This window comes from Mauremys reevesii, linkage group 3, assembly GCF_016161935.1.
Source record: "Mauremys reevesii isolate NIE-2019 linkage group 3, ASM1616193v1, whole genome shotgun sequence".
NCBI classification, from domain to species: Eukaryota; Metazoa; Chordata; order Testudines; family Geoemydidae; genus Mauremys; species Mauremys reevesii.
In genome coordinates, this window is record NC_052625.1 from 120,374,508 (window position 1) to 120,399,625 (window position 25,118).

At 42.2% G+C, this 25,118-nt stretch overlaps 1 protein-coding gene across 4 annotated transcripts in view; it reads left to right on the top strand.

Moving 5' to 3' along the window:
• The window catches only part of FAM184A (family with sequence similarity 184 member A), a 168,998-nt gene that overhangs the window by 118,883 nt on the left and 24,997 nt on the right, over positions 1-25,118 (top strand). For all 4 annotated transcript variants that reach the window (XR_005596365.1, XR_005596366.1, XM_039531008.1 and 1 more), the window contains exons 10-12: positions 7,811-8,023; positions 10,600-10,753; positions 22,830-22,957. Coding sequence is in view for 2 of the 4 variants with exons in the window: in XM_039531008.1 (XP_039386942.1) it covers positions 7,811-8,023; positions 10,600-10,753; positions 22,830-22,957 (495 nt within the window). In the remaining 2 variants the exon portion in view is untranslated. The remainder of the gene's footprint in view (positions 1-7,810; positions 8,024-10,599; positions 10,754-22,829; positions 22,958-25,118) is intronic.

Genomic DNA, 25,118 nt, shown 5'->3' on the forward strand with positions numbered 1-25,118 from the left:
TATCTGGGACTCCTAATTCTCCACTTCTTGGCTCTTATGTACTGTCAGTACCGAGAATGCCTGAACTTTGCTCAGTACAGAAGGTTTCACTTCAGATCTCTCCAGGTGCTCCACCATTCCTTAGTGAGCTTCAGGAAGAGGAATCTGATGAAGACCTTGCCTTGGTGTCTGAAGTGTCAGTTCAGGGTTTTCCCCCTCACTCCTACAGAGGACCCTTTCCATAAGCCTCCACTGAAGTGGCAACTGTTTGCAGCATATATTTGCGCAACTGAGTCTACAGCTCAATACCCAGAAATCAACCTTGAGTCTCATACAACATCTGAAGTTTATTGGGGCCAAACTCAATGCAGTGCGAGTGAGAGCATTCCTCCAGCTTCAGATTCAACACCCTGACAAGTCTCAGAGGCAGATCAGGCTAGCCCACAAACACTGGCCAGGAATTGCATGCAGCTTCTCAGGCATGACAGCATTTACATTTGTGACCCCATATGCCTGATTTTTAATTTAGATATGACTCATCTTTGTTTACTCTTTGAACAAGTAAAGGCTAAACAAGCCACTGCTGATGCCCTCCAGGGTCAGACACTTCCTGGACTGATGGAAAGAACCATCCAGCATCCATGCAGGCATCCCATGCACGCAACCCCCATCAACACTGATTCGAACAACAGACACCTTTCTAATAGGCTGGAGAACCCACCTAAACGACCGCAAGGCTCGTGGTCTCCCACGGAATCGGTTCTCCATATCAATCTTTTAGAACGAAGAGCTGTCAGAAATGCCTGCACATACTTTCTACAACTCATCAAAGATACTCATGACAGACAATATAGCATGCTTGTTTTACATAAATTGCCAAGGGTACACCAGATCTCCCTCCCTCTTGAAACTTTGGAATTGGTGCATCCACCACTATCTGCTCATTTCAGCTGCTTATCTGCAAGGGGTACAAAATGTGACAGCAGACAGACTCAGTTGGGATTTCTCATATGACCACGAATGGGAGATGAATTCAGCAGTGCTTCACGGCACATTCAGCCTATGGGGAACTCCAACAATAGACCTGTTTGCTATTTCCGGAACAAGAAATGTCTCTGCTACTGCTACAGAGCCGGACTGGGGAAACAGTCTTTGGGAACGCTCTCAACTTTCCAAACGGCAGGGAGCTGCTATACGCCTTTCCTCCATCCCACTTAGAGATACAGCAAGAGAAAGCGAAAGTAATACTGATTTACCCCCTACTGGCCGAGGCAAGTATGGTACCCATCTCTTGCGCAGCTGGCAGTATGTCCTCCAATTCCTCTTTAACCCATTTCTTACCTGCTCTCCCAAAATGACAGATGGATCCTTCACCCCAACCTACAGATCCTCCAGCTCCAGGCTTGGCTTCTTCATGGTTCCAACACTTGAAGAGTGAATGATTTGAGGAGGTGAAAGTGGTGTTACCGCACTGTAGGATGTAGACAACTGATCACACTTACCTACAGAAGTGAAAATGATTCCAAATTTGATCCCCGCCATGCTGATGGCGGGCAACCCCGCCACCAACAGGGCTCTGGCTTGGGACCCAGGGGAGAGGGCGGGACTGGATCCCCATCCTGAGGTGTGGTGGTCCAGATCACCAGCACTACTGACTCTGGCCGCTAGGCTGCACTGCCCTGATACTAAGGGTCATATTGCTGACTCTGGCTGCTAGACCGCACTGCTCAGATAGCAAGGGCCGAGCTATTGACCCTGGCCACTAGGCCATACTGCCCTGATAGCAAGGGCTGGGCTACTGACTACATCACACACAACTCAAGGCAAGTGGCTGCCGCAAGAGGCGATGTTACACATCAGCCTCCTGGAACTCAGAGCAGTCAGATATGCCTGTCACTGGTTCCTGCTCTTAATCGTGGAAAGATCAACATAAAGATTATGACAGACAATATATCATGCATGTTTTATATTAATTGCCGAGGAGTAAGATCCCCTTCCTTCTTTGGAATTGGGGCATATGCAACCGGATCATCATCACAAAGGAGTTCAGAACATGACTGCGGTTGCGATCAGCAGACACTTCTTCCAAGACCACAGGTGGGAAATAGACCCGGTGTATTACACCACATATTTCATCAATGGAGCACGCCTAAGATATATTTGTTTGCCACATAGTTAAACAAGAAATGCACCTACTTATGCTCAAGGAACAGACTGGGTCACCAATCCCTGGGGGATGCTTTTCACCTTTAGTGGTCATCAACTTTCCTGTATGCATTCCTGCCAACTCCCCTAGTAGCCAAAGTTATTCTCAAAATAAAGAAAGACGAAACTAGAGTCATCCTAATAGTTCTAACCTGGCTCAGGCAAACATGTTTTTCCTTACCTGTACGGCTGGCCGATTGCTCTCCAATCACTCTCCAGGCTGCTCCTCATCTCTCCCAGGAAGGCAGGAAGATTCTTTATCCCAAACTTGCTGTCCTTTGTCTCAAAGCATGGCTGGTCGATGGCTCATGGGATTAGAGACAGCCTGCCCAGAGCATGTAAAAAGAGTTCTTTTACACACCAGGAAATAATCTACTTGCTGCATGTATTCTCAAAAATGGACACAGTTTGCCAGTTGGTGTGACCACAGGCAGGTTTCATGGATGACTGCATCACTTCCAGATGGGCTGATTACAGCCTAACCTTGAAAACCTTGGGACTATGAATGAGTTCCATCAGAGTCCACCTGGCAGCCATCATGGCTTGTCACCCTGCAATAGAGGGCTATTCTATATTTGCCCACCCCACCATAGTGAGATTCCTCAGAGGGCTTGGGAATCTCTGTCCACCAGTCCAATGCCCTACTCAGGAATGGGACCTTGATGTGGTCCTTAAATGCCTCACAAGACCATCCTTCGAACCACTGGCTACCTGCTCATTGCTCTATTTGTCAATGAAGACGATATGCCTGATAGCCATCATGCTGGCCTGATGGTTGGAGAAATAGGTGCCCTGATGGCAATACCCTCACTTAACAGTGTTTTTTAAGGACAAGGTCATGATGAGGCTCCACCACAAAGTCTTATCTAAGGTTTCTTCTGAATTTCATATCAATCAGCCCATTCACCTTGCCTGTCTTCCATCTCAAATTGCATCTAGATCATGAAGAGGCACTGCTACACACCCTTGATGTCAGGAGAGCCCTGGACCTCTATCTAGATAGGACAAAACCCTTTAGGAAGACTCACAAGTTATTTATCTCACTAGCAAATAGGTCAAAAAGGCGGCAATCTCTAACCAGAGACTTTCCAAGTGGATATCAGGCTGTATTAACTCTTGTTATGAGTCTCACAATACTCAACCACCTTTGAATATATGCACTCATTCCACAAGGACTGTTGCCACTTTTAGGGCCTTCCTCAAGAACATGTCCAATATTGAAATCTGTAAAGCTGCTACGTGTGCTTCCATACATACATTCACCAAACACTATGCTATAACTCATGATTCTGCTTCTGATACTGTATTCGGCTTGGCCGTACTTTTCTCTGTACTGGACTTGACTCTGAAGTCCCCTCCGCCTTAGAGGAAACTGCTTGGTAGTCACCTAGAGTGGAGCATCAGTAGGGACACTACTCGAAGAAGAAGAAGAAGAAATGGTTACTTACTCTGTGCAGTAACTGTGGTTCTTTGAGATGTGTGTCCTTCCCTTCAGAGTCCTCTGCTTTGGAATTTCACCGTAGAGAAGGAACTAAGGGCAGTTTGCCCACACAGTGCTATATAGCAATGCCACAGGTTATGAGGCTGACTAACACACATGTGTGAGCCGAATGGATGCCGCTGTGAGAAATCTCCAGTCAAAGGCACAGGGGGTGCTAGAACACTTAGGGGGACACAATAATTGTGCAGGGTGAGTAATCATTTATTTTCACAGGTGACCACTAATTGTGTGTGCCTTCTTTTCTGAGTGCCCAACTTAAGACTTTAGGGCAGAGTACTCAGAACTGCAACTGAAGTCAATGGGAACTATACTTTGAACATATAAGGTGCTATATAATAAGGACCCTGAGAAATTGTGTTTTCAGACACTGAGGTGAAATTGTGAAATTAGCCCAGCCCTGCAGTTTTTCCCACAAGAGGGACGCTTAAGTGGTCATCTGTGTGTGCCATTCTTATGTTTGTTGCATCTTTTGGGCCTCCAAACTGCTGCTCCAACAGCGGGGTTGCCAATGGGCATGCATTGTCCCTCAGGACCGCTGTCCCATTGGCTACACCTGCCTCCTGAAGCACCATCCCTTGCTGCATATTAATAAACCCAGAAGACGCAAGTGGAAGTGTTGCATGGAGATGATTTCCAAAGAGCCCAGTAAAAGAACGAGGGAGCAGCAGCTTCTTGTCAACTCCTCGCACACTGGGCTGACCCATGCTCACCTGCCCGCTACCCCAGGGAGCAGCTGAGCTCCAGCTGACCCACCTGCTGGACCCAACTACCCCCTCTGCGACCTCATGGAACAGATACCAGGGAGAGGGGGATACCTGGGTGCAAGTAAAAGGGGCGGGGGGCTGGGAAGATGAGACAGGTGGAGGGGGAGCAGCTGAAGGGGAGGGGCTAAGTTGAGAGCCTGTGGGTGGGAAGGAGGTTTGAGGAACTGGAGTTGGAACCAGGGACTGGGGTGGTGGGATAAGTGGAGGAGAGAGGTGGGTATGAGGGGCTGGGAGGGACAACAGTTTGTTGGTGAGTATGTCTATGAACTTCACAGAGTGCAACATAAGAGCACATGATGCTCGCTTCTGCCTTCCTGCTGCTGGAAAAATTGCTGCAGTTCTGGAGGGACCAGCAGCCAGTTTTCTGAGAGGCACAATAGCCAGCACCACACCTTGGAACAGAAGCAGCTGCAGCCTCAGGAGAGAGGCAGAAGCATGTGTTCTAAGTGGCATTGGCATGCTGTCTACTATGTCTTGTGTAAAACTGGCCACTGAGTGCCCCCTGAACTGCTGTAATTTTCCAACAGTGAGGAGGTGGAAGTGGGTATCTGTGCACACCGGTTTCCTGCTGTTGGAAAAATTGCAACAGTTTTTGTGGGAACTTGGCATCTGGTTTTATGCAAAGGAATGCAACAGTGGTCTTTCACAGACCTCATTCTGTATGTATCCTAAGAAAATCACTGCTTAACCCATGATGCTGCCATGATTTTTTTTTCCAGATCTGCAGTTTTCTCAGGGCCCTCTATATAATGCTAAGTATTCTGAAAAATCTGATCCTAGGAATCCCAGATTGGGCACCCAAAACTAGTGGACACTTTTTACCTTAATCTCTCTGTTCCTCAGTTCCTCATCTGTAAAATGGGGATAGTAATATCACCTTGCCTCCCAGGAGTGTTGAGAAAATAAATTCATAAATATGTGTGACGCCGTGAGGTACAGTAGCAATGTGTGCCATTGAAAAGACCAAGGGGAAATTAAAAATGTTTTATTCAGGGTTTGAATAGTGTGTAGTGACTAAGGCATGAGGTTGCACATTGAACAATGAGGGTGAAACAAAATATTGAATAGTTGCTCATTCAATGAGCACTGTCCATCCTGTTCACAGAAGGAGGCCAGGGCCTATGGAAAAAATAGTATGTGATTATGTAATTTAAAGACTGTATCATAATGCATACTCACGGGCGGGGGGGGAGGAGAGGGCGCGAATTAAGGTTGTACAGGCAACCTTAATTCAGGTATTCCCTAACTTTTAATTCCTTCAACCTTAACGTTCTTTTAACAAAGGTTTCTAGGTGTACATTTTATATTTAGGCTAGTAGGAGCTGTTAGGTTTTTCAGAACTTGAAAATCAGGTAATTTAAGTGTCTAAATTTAGATTTCTATTTTTTAAAATCTTGTTTTAAATTAAAAGGAGATAGCAAAGCAAGAGCAAGAGAAAAGAAAGCTAAAAAAATGCTGATACATACTTAGAAGTCAGAATGGAACAAGTAATGTATATGTTACCTACTACTTTGCATTGCACATATAATACCTTGCTTCTTAAAATTATAGTAAAGGAAATGAAAATGATTCATTTTGCATTGCTTTGCTGATGTACACTGTTTAAAACATATTTTTCATGCTAACTATATGCTCTGACATTAAGAAATTCTGCTAACTCATTTACTTCATACAGGAAGTAAAGTAAAAAAATTAATTTTAGTGTACACAGTAAGAGTTTTTCATGCATAGTTTAGATTATGAAACTTAGTATGATCATTCAGCTATAGCTAAATCTCCTTTAAAAGGCATTTGAAGTAAAATATTACTGTCAAAGCATACTTGCAGGATAGTGTGTGTTTGTATGTGTGTGTATATATATACTCAACGAGTTTTAAAGGCAACCAGTCATGGTCATTTCACTCAAACTTAATTTGCTTGTTTTATTTAAGTGCTAATTCTACTTTAAATGTAGCTTCTTCCCTTACAAATCTGCTTTAGCTTTGTACTTGTGATAGAATAATTTCAGCAATAATATAAATGTTGCAAATTTCACACAGTTATCCTTTGCATGCTACTCTTAATTTTATTTTATGCTGTGAGCTTTAATTCATTGCAAAATAGCACAGAGTACATTGATATATTGCTATGACTATCATTTATTTCATAATTAATTTTGGCATGTGCACAATTAAATGACACTATCAGTTTTTTCATCGGTTTTATGTGATGCCCTCTGAGGCTTAGAAATATTTTTTTCTATACTAATTTAAATACTTTGCCATTTGGCAATTGTATTTTTTCCTTCTGTGTGATCAATGGAGCAAAATTCATTTTTGTAACAAACTTTCAGTTTATTCTTGTTCCCCAAGCTGGCAGGTGCTGAGGGTGCTTTGTCAGCAACCCTTCTGTCCAATTAAGAAGTTGTGTTATTTGGATCCAAATGATATCCCATCAGTCCAGTCTTCTTTGTCTGGAAGGATGATGGCTAAGCCATTGGACATTAAGATTGGGGTATAAATTTACAGTTGAGATAAAGGATCATGGAGCTCCCTCATGGACTAAAGGAAATCATATTATACTCAGATATGTCTGTTTGTTCACTAACATCATTGTTCATGTCAACAAGTTTCCAGAAAAAAATATACATTTGTTAGTTTACTTGCTATGGTGTTGGTTAAGAGACAGCAGAAGAACCACAAAACATTCTAATTTTATAGATCTAACAAAAGTAGTGAGATATTTTAACTTAGTTGCAGTAGAGTGCTACATTTTTAAAAACAGACAATTGCCTATAATTTAGGACCATAGAAATTAGAGATGGAAAAGATTTACATTTCTAGGTCTTCTAATCCATTTCTTTTGCCAGTCAGGATTTTCCCTACACAACCTTAATGAACTTCTCCACAGAATTTACTAATTTTAATATATCCAGTGTTGGACCTCAGACCTTGATAGTGTCATTTTAATTTTTTCTTTATTAAAGCTTTGGAAGAGCATTTTGGTAACAATTCATTTATGAAACATCAAATACCTTATAATTAGTGGTGTTTTAAGGATGTATCTTAAAGTGAGAGCCCTCACAAAATCTCCTTACTCTAATTCTTGTACTTCTGAGTTAAACTATATAACACAATTCACTAGTTATAAGTTACTGCTTCTCTCTTGTGTTTTATGTTCTGGATAGTTCCATGATATTTGGTTATAATCAGTAGATATGTTATCTGAATTTCAGATTAAGAAATGTGATGTTGGTCAGAAGTATGTTCTAGAAATTTCATATCTAAAGTTCATATGAAATATGTACTTCTTTTGAAAGCTTTTTTCCCTGATTCGACATTTGTATTTATGATTTACTGATGTTTGCTATTGTATGGATTAGATCTCCTTGCTGAAACAGAATCTGGAGATGCAGCTTTCCCAGTCTCAGAGCTCCTTGCAACAGCTACAGGCGCAGTTTAGTCAGGAGCGACAAAGGCTTACCCAGGAGCTCGAGGAACTGGAAGAAGAGCATCAGCAAAGGCATGAATCCCTGAAGGAAGCACATATACTTGCATTTCAAAACATGGAACAAACAAAAGAACAAGAACAAAAGGCATGTTCATCTGGATATTTCAGACAAATGTATAGGGTACACCACGGAAACATGATTAAACATACCAATATACAAAACACTGAGAGAATTAGTAAAGAAAATTCTTTGCATTATTTCTTATTTCTCTTTTCAAGAGATGTAACTTACATTAGTAATATGGTTACTACAGTTAAATATTATGCAGGCAAATTGAATAACATCCTTTATAATATAGCCATTACCTAGTAGAAGTTTAGCACCCTGCTCTGTCTTCTGGCATCATGTTAGTATTAGTGTTAATGTTAGTGTTGATCATTATCAATATCACCTACATATTTTTGTCCAATAATCTGATTCTGAGGTGTTTTTTTTTTTAAATTCCTACTACACTATAGTTCATGTTATTATATGTAATAACTTTCTTTGTACTTTCCAGGGCAACCAGTGTAGCTCTTGTTTTAATTTGTTACATTATATTTCTGATTTGTGGTCACCCCATCTCAAAAAAGATATATTGGAGTTGTAAAAGGTTCAGAAAAAGGCAACAAAAATTATTAGGGGTATAGAATGACTTCCATATGAGGAGCGATTAATAAGACTGGGACTTTTCAGCTTGGAAAAGCGACGACAAAGAAGGGATATGATAGAGGTCTATAAAATCATGACTGATGTAGAGAAAGTAAATAAGGAAGTGTTATTTACTCCTTCTCATAACATGAGAACTAGGGGTTACCAAATGAAATTAATAGGCAGCAGGTTTAAAACACACAAAAGGGAGTATTTTTTCACACAATGGATAGTCAATCTGTGGAACTCGTTGCCAGAGGATGATGTGAAGTTCAAGACTATAAGAGGGTTCAAAAAAGAACTAGATACGTTCATGGAGGATGGGTCCATCAATGGCTATTAGCCAGGATGGGCAGGGATGGTGTCCCTAGCCTCTGTTTGCCAGTAGCTGAGAATGGGCGACAGGCAATGGATCACTTGATGTTTACCTTTTCTGTTCATTCCCTCTGGGGCATCTGGCATTGGCCACTGTCGGAAGACAGGATACTGGGCTAGATCGACCTTTGGTCTGACCCAGTATGGCCATTCTTATGAAAAAACTTCTCACACCACTTCTCAGAATTTGCTAGAGTCCTTTTGAAATTTGTTTCTTCACACTTGTGTACAGCATATGCTTCTTTATTTTGTCTACTGTCTAAGGCCCTGAACCTGCAGTGTTTGTGCATGGGCATACCACCATTCCTGCTTAGAGCCCCATTTACTTTGTTGGGGCTCCACGTGAGATCAGGCGTCCTCTCATAAGCAATGTTAAGTAAGATCAGGGCTGAAAGTTGTAACATTACTTCTGTTAAAAATCCTTTTAAGCCTATTCTGACACCCTTGCTCAAATTGAGTACAGTAGAACCTCAGAGTTATGAACACCAGACTTACTAACAGACCAGTCAACCACACACCTCATTTGGAACCGGAAGTACACAATCAGGCAGCAGCAGAGACCAAAAAAAAAAAAAAAATGAAGCAAATACAGTACAGTACTGTGTTAAATGTAAACTACGAAAATAAAAGGGAAAGCAGCATTTTTCTTCTGCATAGTAAAGTTTCAGTGCTGTATTAAGTCAATGTTCAGCTGTAAACTTTTGAAAGAACAACTGTAATGTTTTGTTCAGAGTTACAAACATTTCAGAGTTACGAGCAACCTCCATTCCCAAGGTGATCATAACTGAGGTTCTAGAGTAGTACCTAACTTTACATGTAGTGCTGTTCATTTCAGTGGGATAATCTGTACAGCAGAGTGCTGCCTAATTTGAGAAAGGATGGCAGAATCTAGACCAGTAGTTCTCAAACGTTTGTACTGGTGACCCCTTTCACATAGCAAGCCTCTGAGTGCGACTCCCCTTATAAATTAAAAAACACTTTTTAATATATTTAACCCCATTTTAAATGCTGGATGCAAAGCAGGGTTTGGAGTGGAGGCCGACAGCTCACAACCCCCCCCCCCATGTCATAATTTCATGACCCCCAGTTTGAGAGCCCCTGATCTAGACATTTGTGATTTTAAAAAGAATTTTCAGAACTGAAAATATGCATCTATGTCCTCAACCTTGGAATGATATTTTTCATAGTATTTAAAAAGTGATAAAGCATTTTTTCTTTTACCCACTGCAAGCTCAGAAATGATTTTTGTGATTTTTGTTCAACCTAGATCAAAACCACCCGAACAGTAAATAGATTTAGAAACTTAAACTTTGGGTGTACATGGTACTTGTACCCTGCCCTTGTTCCATGCACAAATTGTGAGTAGGTTATGGTCCTTACACTTTATACTCAAAAGTACTGGTAATCACCAGTGATGGGAAAGAATAAGAAAGAAGACCTCTGTGGCACTTTAATTTGGGGAAGTAGAATAAAGATTACATTTTTAAAGATGGCTTGAGTCTGTCATTGGCTTTTTAAATGATAAATGGAGGTATTTTTAATAATACATGCATTTCTGGCATTTAAAAAAAATCCTTCCTGTTAATTCATTGTTAAATATTTTATGCATTGTTTTAGTTTGTGTAAAAAAGTTCTTCTCCTTTTGGATTTCATAGGAACTAGAAGAGCATTTACAACAAAAACATTTAGAAGAACTTCAGACACTGAAAGAAGCACACAAACAAGCTATGGAAGGTTTCAGATTGGAAATGGAACAGGAACTTCAGACTCTTCGATTTGAGCTGGAAGATGAAGGGAAAGCTATGCTAGGTATACTATTTTCAAGCTAGCGTAAATTGCATCAGAAGATGTGATTACCATTTGCATAATTAATATAACTGTAGACATCATAAAGCACTTTCTACAAACTTCATAGCACTATAAGTGAAAAATAGTATAAAACTAAAGATGATATTATGAATAAAGAAGGTAAATAATTTAAATAAATATAAAGTTGTAGAGTGGGATTTTCAAAAGCACTCAGTATTGGCCTAACAGCTTGTACTGAAATCAACAGGAGTTTGATTTCAATGAGAGCAGGTAGATCAGCTGAGCCTTTGGAAAATCCCAGTATTAAGTATTCTAGAGTGATGTGTCAGCAACCAGAATTTCATGATAAAGAAAGTTTCAGAAAGTACCAGTGAAATAGAACAACTAGAACAGTTTCAGCATATACATGTAACAGTGGTAAAAATGAAGACACTAAGGTGTAAATTCCAGCTCAAGGAGTCATATTTGCACTAGCTCTGATCAAGCCTAGCAGGCTAAAAATAGAAGTGTAACTGCTGCAGCCTGAGCAGCATGAGGGACTAGCTACCCTGAGTACAATTGTGTCTAAGATGCTAGATGTGTACTTGGGTTAGCTAGCCCATCCCACCACTTGCATCAGTGCAGCCCCACTTCTATTTTTAGTGCAATAGCTCGGTCAGAACTAGTGTGGGTATGTCTCCTTGAGCTGAGTTAATACCATCCACCTCTAGTATGGACATACTTTAAAAAGTATTGCAAACAGAGAACTGCAATCAAGGAATTTGTGGTGCAGTTAACTGCACTACATCACTAACCAGTAGGCTCCCTACATTCTTTTAAGGTACCCTTGAAAAACTGACTTGACCTAGAGTTTAAACTGACCTCAGAGCCATGAACCTCACTCTGAATCTGTGAATATTAAAGTTCTGGTTTTGGATGCTATTGTTTAAACTAGATAGGTCAGTGAACTGTTTTTTTCTCATCAGCCCTTTTAGAAGAGGGATATTGGTAAATTGGAGAGAATTCAGAGAAGAGCCACAAGATTAAAGGATTGGAAAACATGCCTTATAGTGATAGACTGAAGGAGCTTTCCTTAGTAAAGAAAAGGGTAAGGGATGATGTGATCACAGTCTGTAAGTACCCTACACAAATTTGGTAGTGCAGCAATTTGATAATAGGTTCTTCAGTCTAGCAGACAAAGGTATAACAAGATCCACTGACTGGAAGTGGAGCTAGACAAATTCAGACTGGAAATAGGCATACAATTTTAACAGGTAGGGTAATTAATTATTGGAACAATTTACCAAGGGTCTGGAGAATTCTCCATCACTGGCAATTTTTAAATCAATATTGGATGTTTTTCTAAAAGATATGTTCTAGTTCAAACAGGAATTATTTGGGGAAGTTCTTTGGCCTGTGTTACACTGCTCTACAGCCAAAATGCTTCTGAAATAAATGTAGTCAAACTTTACTAATTCTGGTCACTGAGAATGAAAATGATGCTTAAAATTGTTGATTGGCTCTAGTTTTCAAGTTATGCTATTGGGTCAGTATATACGACCCTTGACTTGGAAATAGCGGAGGATACGTGAGTTATAAAGGGAAGGGATCTCAATTTAAACCAGAAATGACTAAAATAAATCTATGGCTGGGTTTGGACCGTACTTGCTTTTTAGGCAAAACAATGAATGATGCAATCTGAAGCTGGTATTGCGTCATACATTATATGAATTGCATCATGTTATTCCTAGAAGTCATGGATGATGCAATCATAACGAAGCTTACATCACTCTGCTGAACAAATTGCCCTATATCAGCTCTAGAAATTATACAGTGTTGTGCTCTCTTATTTGTCAGTGTTTGATTTTGCAAAGGGACACATTTCTGTTTAGCCAAAGTGAGCAGAGATGCCTCGTACTTGTGTGAACAGTGCAGATAACTTCTGCTATGTTTGTGGTGAAGTGACTTTTGCATCACAAAAGCGCAGTATAACCACTATGGTTAAGAAAGCCTATCACCTTTCTTTTGGCTGCAAAATTGGAGATCAGGACAAGAGGTGGGCCCCACACATATGCTGCAACACTTGTGCAACAAATCTTCGCCAGTGGTTGAACAGGAAAAGAAAATCTATGCCTTTTGCAGTGCCAATGATTTGGAGAGAGTCAACAGATCATACCAGCAATTGTTACTTCTGCATGGTGCCTCCATTTGGGAAAGGTGTGTCAAAGAAGAAAAAGTGGACTGTGCATTATCCAAACATTCCATCAGCTATATGCCCAGTACCCCACGGAGAAGGACTGCTGGTTCCTGATGCACCAGAATCATTCTCACTTGAGTCAGACGAGGAAGAGGAAGAGGATGAAACTTCTGGTCCTGAACCATCAATGTCACAGGACCCACATTTTCTCCCATCCTCCTCCTCTGAACCACACCTCATAACACAAGGTGAACTGAATGACCTTGTCAGGGATTTGGAACTACCCAAGAGTAAGGCAGAGCTGTTGGGCTCCAGACTACAGCAGTGGAATCTCCTGGCAGGTGATGTTAGGATTTCCATGTTCCATGACCGTCAAAAGGATCTTGTCCCATTCTTCTTCATGGAAGGTGATCTTGTAGCCTGCAACAACATCGATGGTGTGATGGCAACCCTCAACATCGTTCACGATCCAGATGAGTGGAGACTGTTCATTGATTCATCGAAGACGAGTCTTAAAGCTGTTTTACTGCATAATGGCAATGTTTTGCAATCAATTCAAGTTGGTCATGTGGTCCATATGAAGGAAACCTATGACAACATGAAACAACTTTTGAGGTGCATAAACTATGACCAACATCAGTGGCAGCTTTGTGGCGATTTGAAGGTTGTTGCTCTCTTGCTTGGTCTGCAGACTGGATACACAAAGTACTGCTGTTTTCTCTGCGAATGGGATAGTCGTGCAAGAGATTCCCACTACATCAAGAAAGATTGGCCACTCCGACAGTCATTGGAGCCTGGGAGGAAAAGTGTTCAGCATCCACCACTTGTTGAATCAAGGAAGATTTTGTTACCACCCTTACACATCAAGCTGGGTCTGATGAAGAACTTTGTCAAGGCCATTGACGAAACACAAGCAGCTTTCAAGTACCTCCGTGGAAAATTTCCAAGGTTAAGTGAAGCTAAGATAAAGGAAGGTGTCTTTGTTGGTCCTCAGATTCGTGAACTTCTTCGAGATGATGCATTTGACCATGCACTGCGTGGCAAGGAAAAGACGGCATGGAAAGCCTTTCAGTTAGTGACAATAAATTTTCTCGGAAACAACAAGGCAGATAACTACAGGTTGTTGGTGGAAAACCTCCTCAAGGCATACAAAAGCCTTGGTTGCAACATGTCACTAAAGATACATTTTTTGCACTCTCATCTAGATTTTTTTCCACCAAACTGCGGAGCAGTGAGTGACGAGCACGGCGAGCGATTTCACCAGGACATTGCAACAATGGAGAAACGCTATCAGGGCAAATGGAGCCCATCAATGCTTGCAGACTATTGCTGGACAGTGACAAGAGATGCTCCATTTAGGACTAAACTGTGTACATAATAGTTTTTTGCCTTTTGTTTCATAATAAATTTTAGTTATATAACCCTTTTGCTGATTTTTAAAGTGTTACATAAACAGGACAGGTGAAATATTATCATGTAAAGGAACCATAAACACATGAAAAGACCTAGGCTTACAATTTATGATTAAAACTCTACTATCTACACAATATACATAGACATAAAATGTAAAAACTTAAATAACTTAGAAACAGTAGCCAATCAGTTGTTTTAATTGTCATATTTGAATTCAGCACATCAAAATACATAATAAATATCACATTTTATCTCTGAAGCAGACAACTTCTCAAAAATTGTAGGCCAGTGTTATACAAGGGACCGGACTAGATGATCTCAGTGGTTCCTTCTGTCCTTAGAATCTTTGAATCTGTACCGTCATCTATAAACACATGTTTTTATGTACCGCACCTTCTTTCATGTAAAATCAGATTTTCTGTCCTTTTTTTGGCCCTCTTTTTTAACAAGATAGAGAATTAGCACTATTGCTACATATCAAAAGAACAATAAAATATTATCTTAACAGAATCCAAGAATTTGAATTAGATAAATTCTGTTTTTCAGATTTGAGGGTCCCAAAAAGAGATTTAAAGTTTCCAGAGTTCTCTGGCCGAGATGGATTAAGCACAAAAGAAGCTCCTAATGCAGATGGTCAACCCCGTCTGATAGGGATTAAATACTGTATAATCTGATTAGATCAACTGCCATTTAGGGTATGTCTTCATTGCAGAGTTAACCTAAACTTTAACTCTTAGCCCAAAATCTTCTCCTGTCCACACATACACACAACTTTTATCTTTGGTGATACGTTACCAGCATGGGTATACAGACTTGTGGGTAGACAGAGGCAAACTGAGGCAGCTGCCGCAGGTGCCAGACTGTGGGGGGCACCACTAGGACCCAGAGTGTAGAAAATAGTGTCTGCTGCTGGTGCATATGTATTCTCTTTGCTCTAGATGCACAAAGATGGTGGAGTGCTATGCTGAAGATAGGAAGGCACAAGAGACATAACAGGCAGGGAGGAGAAAAGGTGAGAGGGAATAACAGAAAGCAGCAGGAGCTACAGGGAGAGAGAGGAGGAGGAGCCTCTTATGTACCTCTCTAGCACCCCCAGGAGCCTGGACTGATTAACACCAGCTTCTCAGGGAGCTTCCTCTTTCCTGCTGCTTCCCTGAACCCACTTGAGGAGAACAGGCAGTCAGCTGAAATAGTAGGATCCAGTTAGGCCGTTAAGATGCTGATATCGTCCATCACTCATGCCCTGCTACCAGCCTCCTTATTTGTCCCCTTCAATTGAGTGTAGAGAGCCACTACAGCTGGCACAGAACAGCATTAGTGAAAGAAGAAAATGCCCCTCTGGGGCAGCATTCAGAAAAGAAAGAAAGCAAAGGAAGCTTTTCTGTCTAAGCAGGAAGGAGCTCTCCTGAGATACATAGACACAAATGTTCACCATGAGCCTTCCGGCCCCAGTGAGGATGTGAGTGGTATGGGGATGCCTGATCTTCCAGTTAGTCAGAGTGCAGGTGACCTGGCAGCTACTGCAGCATCCATATCTCCATCTCAAATGGATGTAACCATGCACATTCCTGAAGAAAAGTGTAGATCAGAGAAGAATGTGATGGAGGCACAAGAAACAGCTGCTGCTGAGTTTAGTTCCTTTAGTCTAGATGATCAGGAAGCCTGAGGGACTTCCTTGTACTGCATGGGCCACAGCAAGTGAAAAACTTCATGTTCCCCAAAGACAATGGAAATAGAAGTTTCCATCCAACACATTACTGGTGTGATGTGATCCCCAATGGTGACAAAGTGGAGAGGCCATGGCTTATGTACTCAAAAGCCCAGAATGCTGCATACTGTTTTTGTTGAAAACTCTTCCAGTCTAATGTTCCAGCCACATTGGGTTCTACAGGAACAAAGGACTGGAAAAATCAGGCTAGAAATCTGGCATGCCATGAAAAGACAGCAAATCACCAGAGAGCATTCCATAGGTGGAAAGAGCTTGAGATGAGACTAAGGTTAAAGGCCACCATAGATGATCAGCACCAAGAGAAAATTGCATCAGAATCTCTTTACTGGCAAAATGTTCTGAAAAGGCTCATTGCCATTGTGAGAATGTTTGCTACCCAAAACCTAGTACTGCGTGGCACTTCAGATCAGCTGTATGTGCCAAACAATGGAAACTGCCTTAAAATTGTGGAGCTGATGGCTGAGTTTGATGCTGTACTCCAGGAGAATCTAAGAAGAGTCACCACTCAAGAAATGTACACACACCATTACCTTGGAAAAACAATTCAAAATGAGATCATACAGTTACTGGCAACAAAAGTCAAACAGAAAATTGTGGCAGATCTGAAGTCAGCAAGATATTACTCTGTTATTCTGGACTGCACACCTGACATCAGCCATACGGAACAAATGACTTTAATGGTGCGTTTTGTAACAACAACAGAACCTAGTGAAAACGTCCCTCAATAGTGACTGTCAGAGAGCATTTTCTAGAATGTATTGACACTGATGATACTACAGGAGCTGGTATGACAAATGTGCTTCTTAAAAAGCTGGAAGATACTGAATTGCGATAGCTGACATGAGAGGTCAGGGCTACGATAATGGTGTCAACATGAGAGGAAAGAACAGAGGAGTGCAGATCCGAGAGTTAAGCCCTCGAGCAGTTCTCATTCATTGAACTTGGTGGTCAGCGATGCAGCATCAGCTTCTAGTGAGACTGATGAATTTTTTTAATGTAATTCAAAGCATCTATGTATTTTTCTCTGCATCAACGGCAAATTTTGACGCAACATCTGGGAACATCCTCTCTGACACTGAAACCAGTGAGTCCACACGATGGGAAAGTCGCGTGGAGGTGATAAAGCTTATCAGACACCAAATTGGGAAGATAGATGATGCCACAGTTGCCATTATGGAGGATAATGCTATGACTGGAACTGTTTGTGGGAGAACTGTGGCAGAGGGAAATAGAATCACCAAAACATACATAACTTCACATTTCTGTGTGGCTTAGTGTTGTAGGATGACCAGATGTTCGATTTTTTGGGGCTTTGTCTTATATAGGTGCCTATTACCCCTCACCCCGTCCCGATTTTTCACACTTGCTGTTTGGTCACCCTATGGTGTTGTGGCATGACATACTGTTTGAAATAAATGTTGCAAGCAAGAGACTCCAAAGTGTTGACCTTGATATATCTGGAGCAATGGAACAACTGGACAAAGCAAAGTCATACCTACAGTTTTACCGGTCAGATGTGGGATTTCAAAACGTTCTGAACAGTGCACAGAAGTTGGCAGAGGAACTTCACACTGAAGCTATTTTCCCACCCATTCAAGAATACAAGAGTCACCAAAGAAGAAGACAACATTTTGATTACGAGGCACGGGATAATCCCATAAGAGACCCCAAACAACAATACAAAGTTGAATTCTTTAACCAGGTACTAGATTGTGCAATACAGTCAGTTGAAGAATGCTTCATGTAGCTCAAGGAACACAGCAGTATATTTGAGATGTTGTATGATACTCCAAAACTCCTCACTATACCTAAAGAAGACCTACACCAGCAATGCAGGGCACTAGAGACAGTGTTGACACATGATGACATGCGCGACGTTGATGCGAGTGTTATAGGTGATGAACTGAAAGCCCTTTCAAGATACATGTCAGCAGGATCAACTCCAAAGGCTGTTTTGGAATATATGTGCACAAATAAGATGACCACTCCTTTCCAAATGCTTTTGTTGCTCTGCGCGTACTTCTAACGCTTCTTGTAACAGTTGCCAGTGGAGAATGCAGCTTCTCCAAACTGAAGTTAGTGAAAACACATCTACACTCCACAACGACACATGAGAGGCTGGTCGGCCTTGCAGCCATCTCAATAGAGCATGAGCTGGCCCAGACTGTGGACCTTCAGCAGGAAGCAGTTCAAATCTTTGCAACCGGGAAGGCACGGAAAGCACCACTTTGATTATTCAAACAGCTAAAAATGCCAGTCTTTACTATGCAGACAAGAAAAGTTACATTTGCTGTTCAGGTGTTTGAAAGTTAAATGTTACTTAAAATTTTTGAACAAGGCGTTTTAAGTTGTTAGTTCTCCTTGGGGTAGGTAGCAGAGCAGTACCATTAGAGGAGTAGAACAGGAAGAAGGCAGAATTGAGACCTTTTAAAGTTTTGGCCCAAGTGACGAGGCATGGGGGCGTCATTTGAGCTCCCTGCCTCAGGTGCCAGAATGTTGTGGGCTGGCCTTGTGCATGCTGGGAATCACACTTTCCATTTGCAGTGTAGACTTACCTTAAGGGCCTAATCCAAAGCCTACTGAAGCAAATGGAAAGATTCCCATTTACTTCAGTGGGCATTGGATGAAGATCTAAATGGCAAAAATGTGAACAGCAAAAGATCAAATGACTCTCATACTTCCTGACAAATGGTAGTTTATATAGGCTAGATGAAAGTTGATACCAACAAGGATGCCATTATAGTAATCAAGCAGGAAAAGCACCAAAGCATGCACTAGTGCTTGTTGTGTCAGCTATTAACCACAGGGTCTCAAAATGTTTAATAAATGAAGTTGACACACGTCTTAGCAGTAAAATCAACTTCAGATTGAATGACAAATCTGAGTTGAAAATTAAATCCAAATTCCATACAGTGGAGGCTAGGGCCAGCCCACAAAATTAGCTTTCTTCAAAATAGAAGGACTCACAAACAGAAAGGCAAGTGAGGTGGCTGAAAAATAGGATTTCACCCTTACCCAATATTTATAAGAGTTTAGCATACATCCAGTTAGAGCTGTCACTCAGGATACCTCAACACTGCAGCTGCCAGTGTGCTTCCCAGCTCAGGTCGACAGACCTGCACTAACTCTGCTCCAGCTAGGGTGCTGAAAATACAGTGTAGTCAGCTTGGGCTTTCTGCCCAAATACAAACCTAAGATTTCATGTGTACTGTATCTCAATGATCTTCAGCAAGTCCAGTTCCTAACTGGCCTGGCCAGTTTTAGTCCTGCATTGCCAGTTGCAATGTACGGGGCAAGGGTAACTTGTTTCACTTAAATTACAAGCAGAAAAAACCCTGCCATATTGTGACTGGCAACCGTTGCTGCCTGCATGTGTGGCTGTGCGTGCCTGTGGCCATTTTTCACTATGGTGCCCAAGTCACAAGGGCTCTGGGAGCGCTGCTAATGTGGCACTCGGATTCCACTCTGCATACAAGGCCCTCAGTATGCCCAATTGGCAGCTCTTTCTCCTCTCGATGCCCGAAAGCAGGACTGATCCAAGACTCATGAGCAGTGAGGGTGTAAGCAGCAGGGGCCCATGGGCATTGGTTCCTGAGAGCTTAGGAGCTGCCTGGGCTGGGAGGGAGTGGGTGAAAGGGTTTATGGGCCAGGGGGACCAGGTTGATGGGAGAGGAGAACCTGGAAGGGGAAGAGAGGGCATCTGGGAGGGGAAGAGGAGGGTCAGGCTGGTTGGGGGTGCTACCTGGGATGGGAAGAGGTGGGTCAGGCTTGTGGGGGGAGCAGTTGCTGGTTTTTCTGCTTCTCAGAGGTGACAACTGTATTTGGGCCCTGACCAGCTTCAATCTGGCCCCCACTCCCGTCATGGCCATGGTGGTCAGAGCCACATAAGAATAGGGGGGATTCTGGGAAGGGTCCAGTTTTTGGGGGGTCACTTTTCAGGGTTCAGCTCATCCTTGGCACGTTCTTCCTCTTTGCTGGTGTTGGTATCATGAGCCATCAGAGCCACAGTGTCCTCTTTGGGATCTTAGTAGCAAGCCATCATGGCACCCAAGTCCTCACTTCTTCCCAGGGGAAAAAGAACCAGCTTTCCTGCTCACTCAGATGTTGAAGCCCAATCCCACAATCAGTTTCTCAGTCGTTCCCATATTTGTATTGATTTGAATCAAACTTGTGTCCAAAGCCAGCAGAGACTCGGTGCCCTTTTCCTGTAGGAACTGGTAAAGTTACTCCCTTAGTCCTGCCTCTTTTTCAGAAAGCAGCAAAAGTATGTCTCAGTCAGGAGGCTCAGATATCCAGTATGCTAATATACTTTCTCTTTTCTGATCTGTATCATCTCCAGCAAGTTCCATTTTCATCAGGAACTCTTTCCCTTACAGATGGGGAGAGACAGCTGGGCACAGTGAAGCTGGGCCCCACACTACAAGAAGGATGTGGATAAATTGGAGAGAGTCCAGCGGAGGGCAACAAAAATGATTAGGGGGCTGGAGCACATGACTTATGAGGAGAGGCTGAGGGAACTGGGATTGTTTAGTCTGCAGAAGAGAAGAATGAGGGGGGATTTGATAGCTGCTTTCAACTACCTGAAAGGGGGTTCCAAAGAGGATGGATCTAGACTGTTCTCAGTGGTAGAAGATGACAGAACAAGGAGTAATGGTCTCAAGTTGCAGAGGGGGAGGTTTAGGTTGGATATTAGGAAAAACTTCTTCACTAGTAGGGTGGTGAAGAACTGGAATGGGTTACCTAGGGAGGTAGTGGAATCTCCTTCCTTAGAGGTTTTTAAGGTCAGGCTTGACAAAGCCCTGGCTGGGATGATTTAGTTGGGTTTGGTCCTGCTTTGAGCAGGGGGTTGGACTAGATGACCTCCTGAGGTCCCTTCCAACCCTGAGATGCTATGATTCTATGATTCTATGATAAGTTAATTTCTAGGTCACTTTTCATAAATACCTCCTTGTGATTAGCCTATTTAGCAAATGTTTCCCAGAACAAAAAAAGAGAGAGAAAGTGGGTATTAGATTTCTTAAACAAACAAATTGTCATGTGTATTTAAATTAAATAGTCTAGATCTATTAATATTAATATATTTCATATTAGATTTTTTCAGTCTTCTCTGATCTAATATTAATAATAAAATGGAGATGTTCTCATATTTACTCATTGCATATCACATGCTCTGTCTAGTTTAAGGAAGGTTTCCCCCCAATTTCCATAGATCACAGCTCCACAATTCTTTAATCTGGTCCTGATGTGCAGCTCAAGCAAGCTCAATATAGAAGAGTTAAAACATTTTTTTCTAACTTTCAGATCCCAGTTTGGAGTTGCATCGCTGAAAGTCAGTTTGTGTTCTGTTCTTATCAGTCTCAATCACTAGTTTTGAGGATTCTGCAGTTCAGACTATGCCTTTATTAACATCTGTGCAATCTCATTGTCTTTAAATGATGCCCTCAATTACATCTGTGCAAGTTCATTGAAGGTTAATGGGGTTGCACAGATGAGACCAAAGGTGCAATTTAACCTCCAGAATCTTTATTCCTGGTGATAATTAAGGCTACAATTTAGTCATGGGTATTTTCAGTAAAAGTCTAGGACAGGTCACGAGCAACAAACAAAAAGTCATGGTCTGTGACCTGTCCATGACATGTACTATATACCCCTGACTAAATCTTAGCTAGTGGGAAGGAGTGGGGGGGGAACGCTGCTCTGAGGGGCGGGAGGTGAGGTGCTGCTTTGGGCGGGGGGAGGTGAAGGCTGCTACTCTGGTGGGGCCACCGAGGCCAGCGGCACCAGCTGCCGGGGGCCACTGAGCAGTGGCTGCTCTGGCTGCCCCCGGGGCTGGCCACCTGCTGCTGCTCCTGTCACTGCTGGGACCGCTGCTCAGGCAGTCCTCAAGGCCACCTGCACTGGCCTCTGCTCGTGTGGTCTCTGGGTTCAGCTGCCTGGGGGCTGCCTGAGAAGCAGTCAGTGCAGCTGGCCCTGGGACTGCTCCAGCAGCACCGGTGTGGCCAGCTGGGGGGCCGCCCATCCACTGCTGCTCATGTGGTCCCTGGGGCCAGCCGCACTGGCGGCTGCTCTGGTGGGCCCCGGGGCTGCTTGAGCAGTGGCCGGTGCGGCTGGCTCCAGGGCCAGCTACTTGGGCAGCCCTGGGGTCAGCCACACTGGCTGTTGCAGAAGTCATGGAGGTCACAGAAAGGCACAGAATTCTGCTTGCCCATTCAAGAGGTTGAAGAACTTTTTTTTTTCAATGTGCAATTAAAATGTCATTAACTGAGATGATTTTTTTCCATTATCAGTCATGGTAAAAGAGAGACAAGTAGGTTTTGTGCCTAGACTGGTAAACTTCCATAGCAATTTTGCAAGTAGTTTGTCATTCAGGTAAACAGACATGACTCTGAATGTGCACAGGGAGCAGATGTGTTGTATAAGATCCCATTTTTACATAAGTATTTTTCAGACTAGAACACACTTTAAGAATAAGCGTACTGAGTCACCGGTACAATTTCCTGCAGCATGTGGGTTTTCTAGTATTGAACAAGTCTGATTTTGCTTAAGATAGAAGATAGATGACGTGACCGCTCAGGGTGTAGGGTTGCAAACCTAAAATCAGCTTGATATGTTCAACATAGATTTTATGTTAATTTATACAAGTAATTTTCTCTCTCTCTGTTTATTAGGTGAGTAGTAATATTTTATCAGAGTTGATTATGTTAATTAACAATAATGTTTACAAAATAAACTTTTTTCCTTTTAATCATGGTAACTAGCTTCTTTGCGCTCAGAGCTAAATCATCAACATGCAGCAGCAATTGACCAACTAAAGCACAACCATCAACAAGAATTGGTAGCTGCTAAAATGGAACTTGAAAGAAGTATAGAACTCAGTAGACGAAAGGTAAATAAGCATTAATGGTAACTGGTTGTAAAATTGCATATTTAGAATTTGTTTTGTGTTAACTGGAGAGCATAACTGTACTATAAATGCATATTGAGGACTTTAATCTTTGAAAGGCAGTCAGAGTTGAAGACAGTGCTCCTTCATCAGTTTGTCTAATCTGCTACCCCTTTTTCTTCTCTCTGCCCCCATCAACAAACCTAACTGGGAGTCTTAAAGTAGCTCCCAATTCAAGTCTATAAATAAATTTCAGATTCAAAATTGTCCAGCCACTTTGAGGGTACAGTGACTGGACTCGGAGGGGGAAAGTGTTATTTCCCGTTAAAGTTAATCTGCTAGATTTTGTCTTTTAGCAACATTTCAAGGCTAAAACACTGGTTTTTTTTGTGGAGCCACTGTTGTCCTAGGAGCCTAAATCCAACATTTAGGTGCCATGGAAAACCAAAAACTCCCACTGAGCTGGCACCTAACTCTGTAGACACTCAAAATCCCTAGAGGCCTACATTTCTGCTAGTGAAAATGTGCACAGCCACCTCACTCTGGGTGCCTGGGCACCTATCTTGTGCCTAAACTCTAGCAGATTCCTCAAACTAGGCAATGCCATGCCTCTCTTGCCTGTGGAGCCTGATCCTGTTGTGTTCTCAAAGTACACTGAAACCCATACAAAATTGCCAGAGGAGGAGGTAGAGATAGTGATGCTATGCTCATTATAAATTTTCGCCCAGCGATTTAGGGTAGTCACCCAGAATGTGGGAGTCCCAGATTGAATTCACCCCTCTACCTGATGTAAATAAGGGTTTAAACTTGAATCTCTCACTTGCCATGCCAGTGCCCTAGCCACAGAGCAAGGAGGTATTCTGGGACAAGCCTCTCTGAATCTGTTCTATTGTGTATAAATAATTAATAATGAATTAAAGCAGGGTGAATGGACCAGGGTCTCCCACATCCCAGGTGAATCCTTAACCGTTGGGATACAGAGTAATTTTCACTCTCTCTCTCTCTGGCCCACCTTCTCCTTTGCCAGTTTTTGTGAAAAAGAGCTTAGGTACCTAAGTCCAGGAGAGGGTCCACAGCTGTGAATCCTGAGTGGAGAAAGACACCTCCCTTTGGCCTGGAGTTAGGCACCTAAGTCCTTCTGAGGGGTGGAACTTAAGCCAGGCCCTCTCCTTAACATCTCCCATTGGTTAGTTTAGGAGGCTCCCCACTCAGTGTGCTGGCTTTTTAGGATCACATTCTTAGGTGTCTATCTCTCCCCATGCATTATATAGGAAGCCTAGGTGCCCAATTCAGGGCTGGGGATTCCACTGGTTAGCAAGGTGTCTTTCAACAGCAGTTTATGATTCAGCCACTTTCATCTTTCACCTTCTATTAAAAAAACTAAATTAGGAGCCCCGTTCAGATTTTTCAGTAGTAGCAATCCAAAGTGACTGTTCAGCCTCAACTTCTTGTTCAAAGAAAAAGCAGACTCCTGAGAATGGGAGGAGAATTATTATTATTTATTTATAGCAATTGCACCCAAAGGCTGCAATCAGGCTAATTTGTCAAAAACATAGGAAGACACAGTTCTCTCACCTAAAAGCAGCCTTCATGTGTAGGACAGAGCCTTCATGTGTAAGGCAAGGAAGAAAGAATTAGAGATGATTCCCACTTTACAGGCCTGAAGAATAGGGAAAATGCTGTTAGTGCTGTCAACAGTACAAGAGAATGGGAGGTCTTGGGAGGAAAGATGAACAGGTAGTTTGGCAATATTTAATTTAAGGAGATGGTGAGACACCCAGGAGGAGATGTCAGAGGTATAGGATGAAGTACAAGATGGGGGATTGAACCTTCAAGGTGCTGAGCACTCTGGCCCCAGTCGAGCAGAGCATTTAAACACATGCATAGTTCCATTGAAGTCAAAGCACCGGCCAGGATTGAACCCAGGATGCATTGAAACAAATCAAGAGAGGAATGGTAGATTTCTTATTCATTAGAGTAAAGATAGTAGCTGAATCCATCTGAGTAGACAAATGGAAAAAATGAGGACTCTGAGTTAAAACTAAAAATAAAGTAATACATAATTACAATGTAACAATCAATATATTAACAATAGTAGGCAAAGAGTTTATAAGTTTTTCCATACTATTTTCTCGTCTCTTCCATCTTGGAACTATTTTTTTAT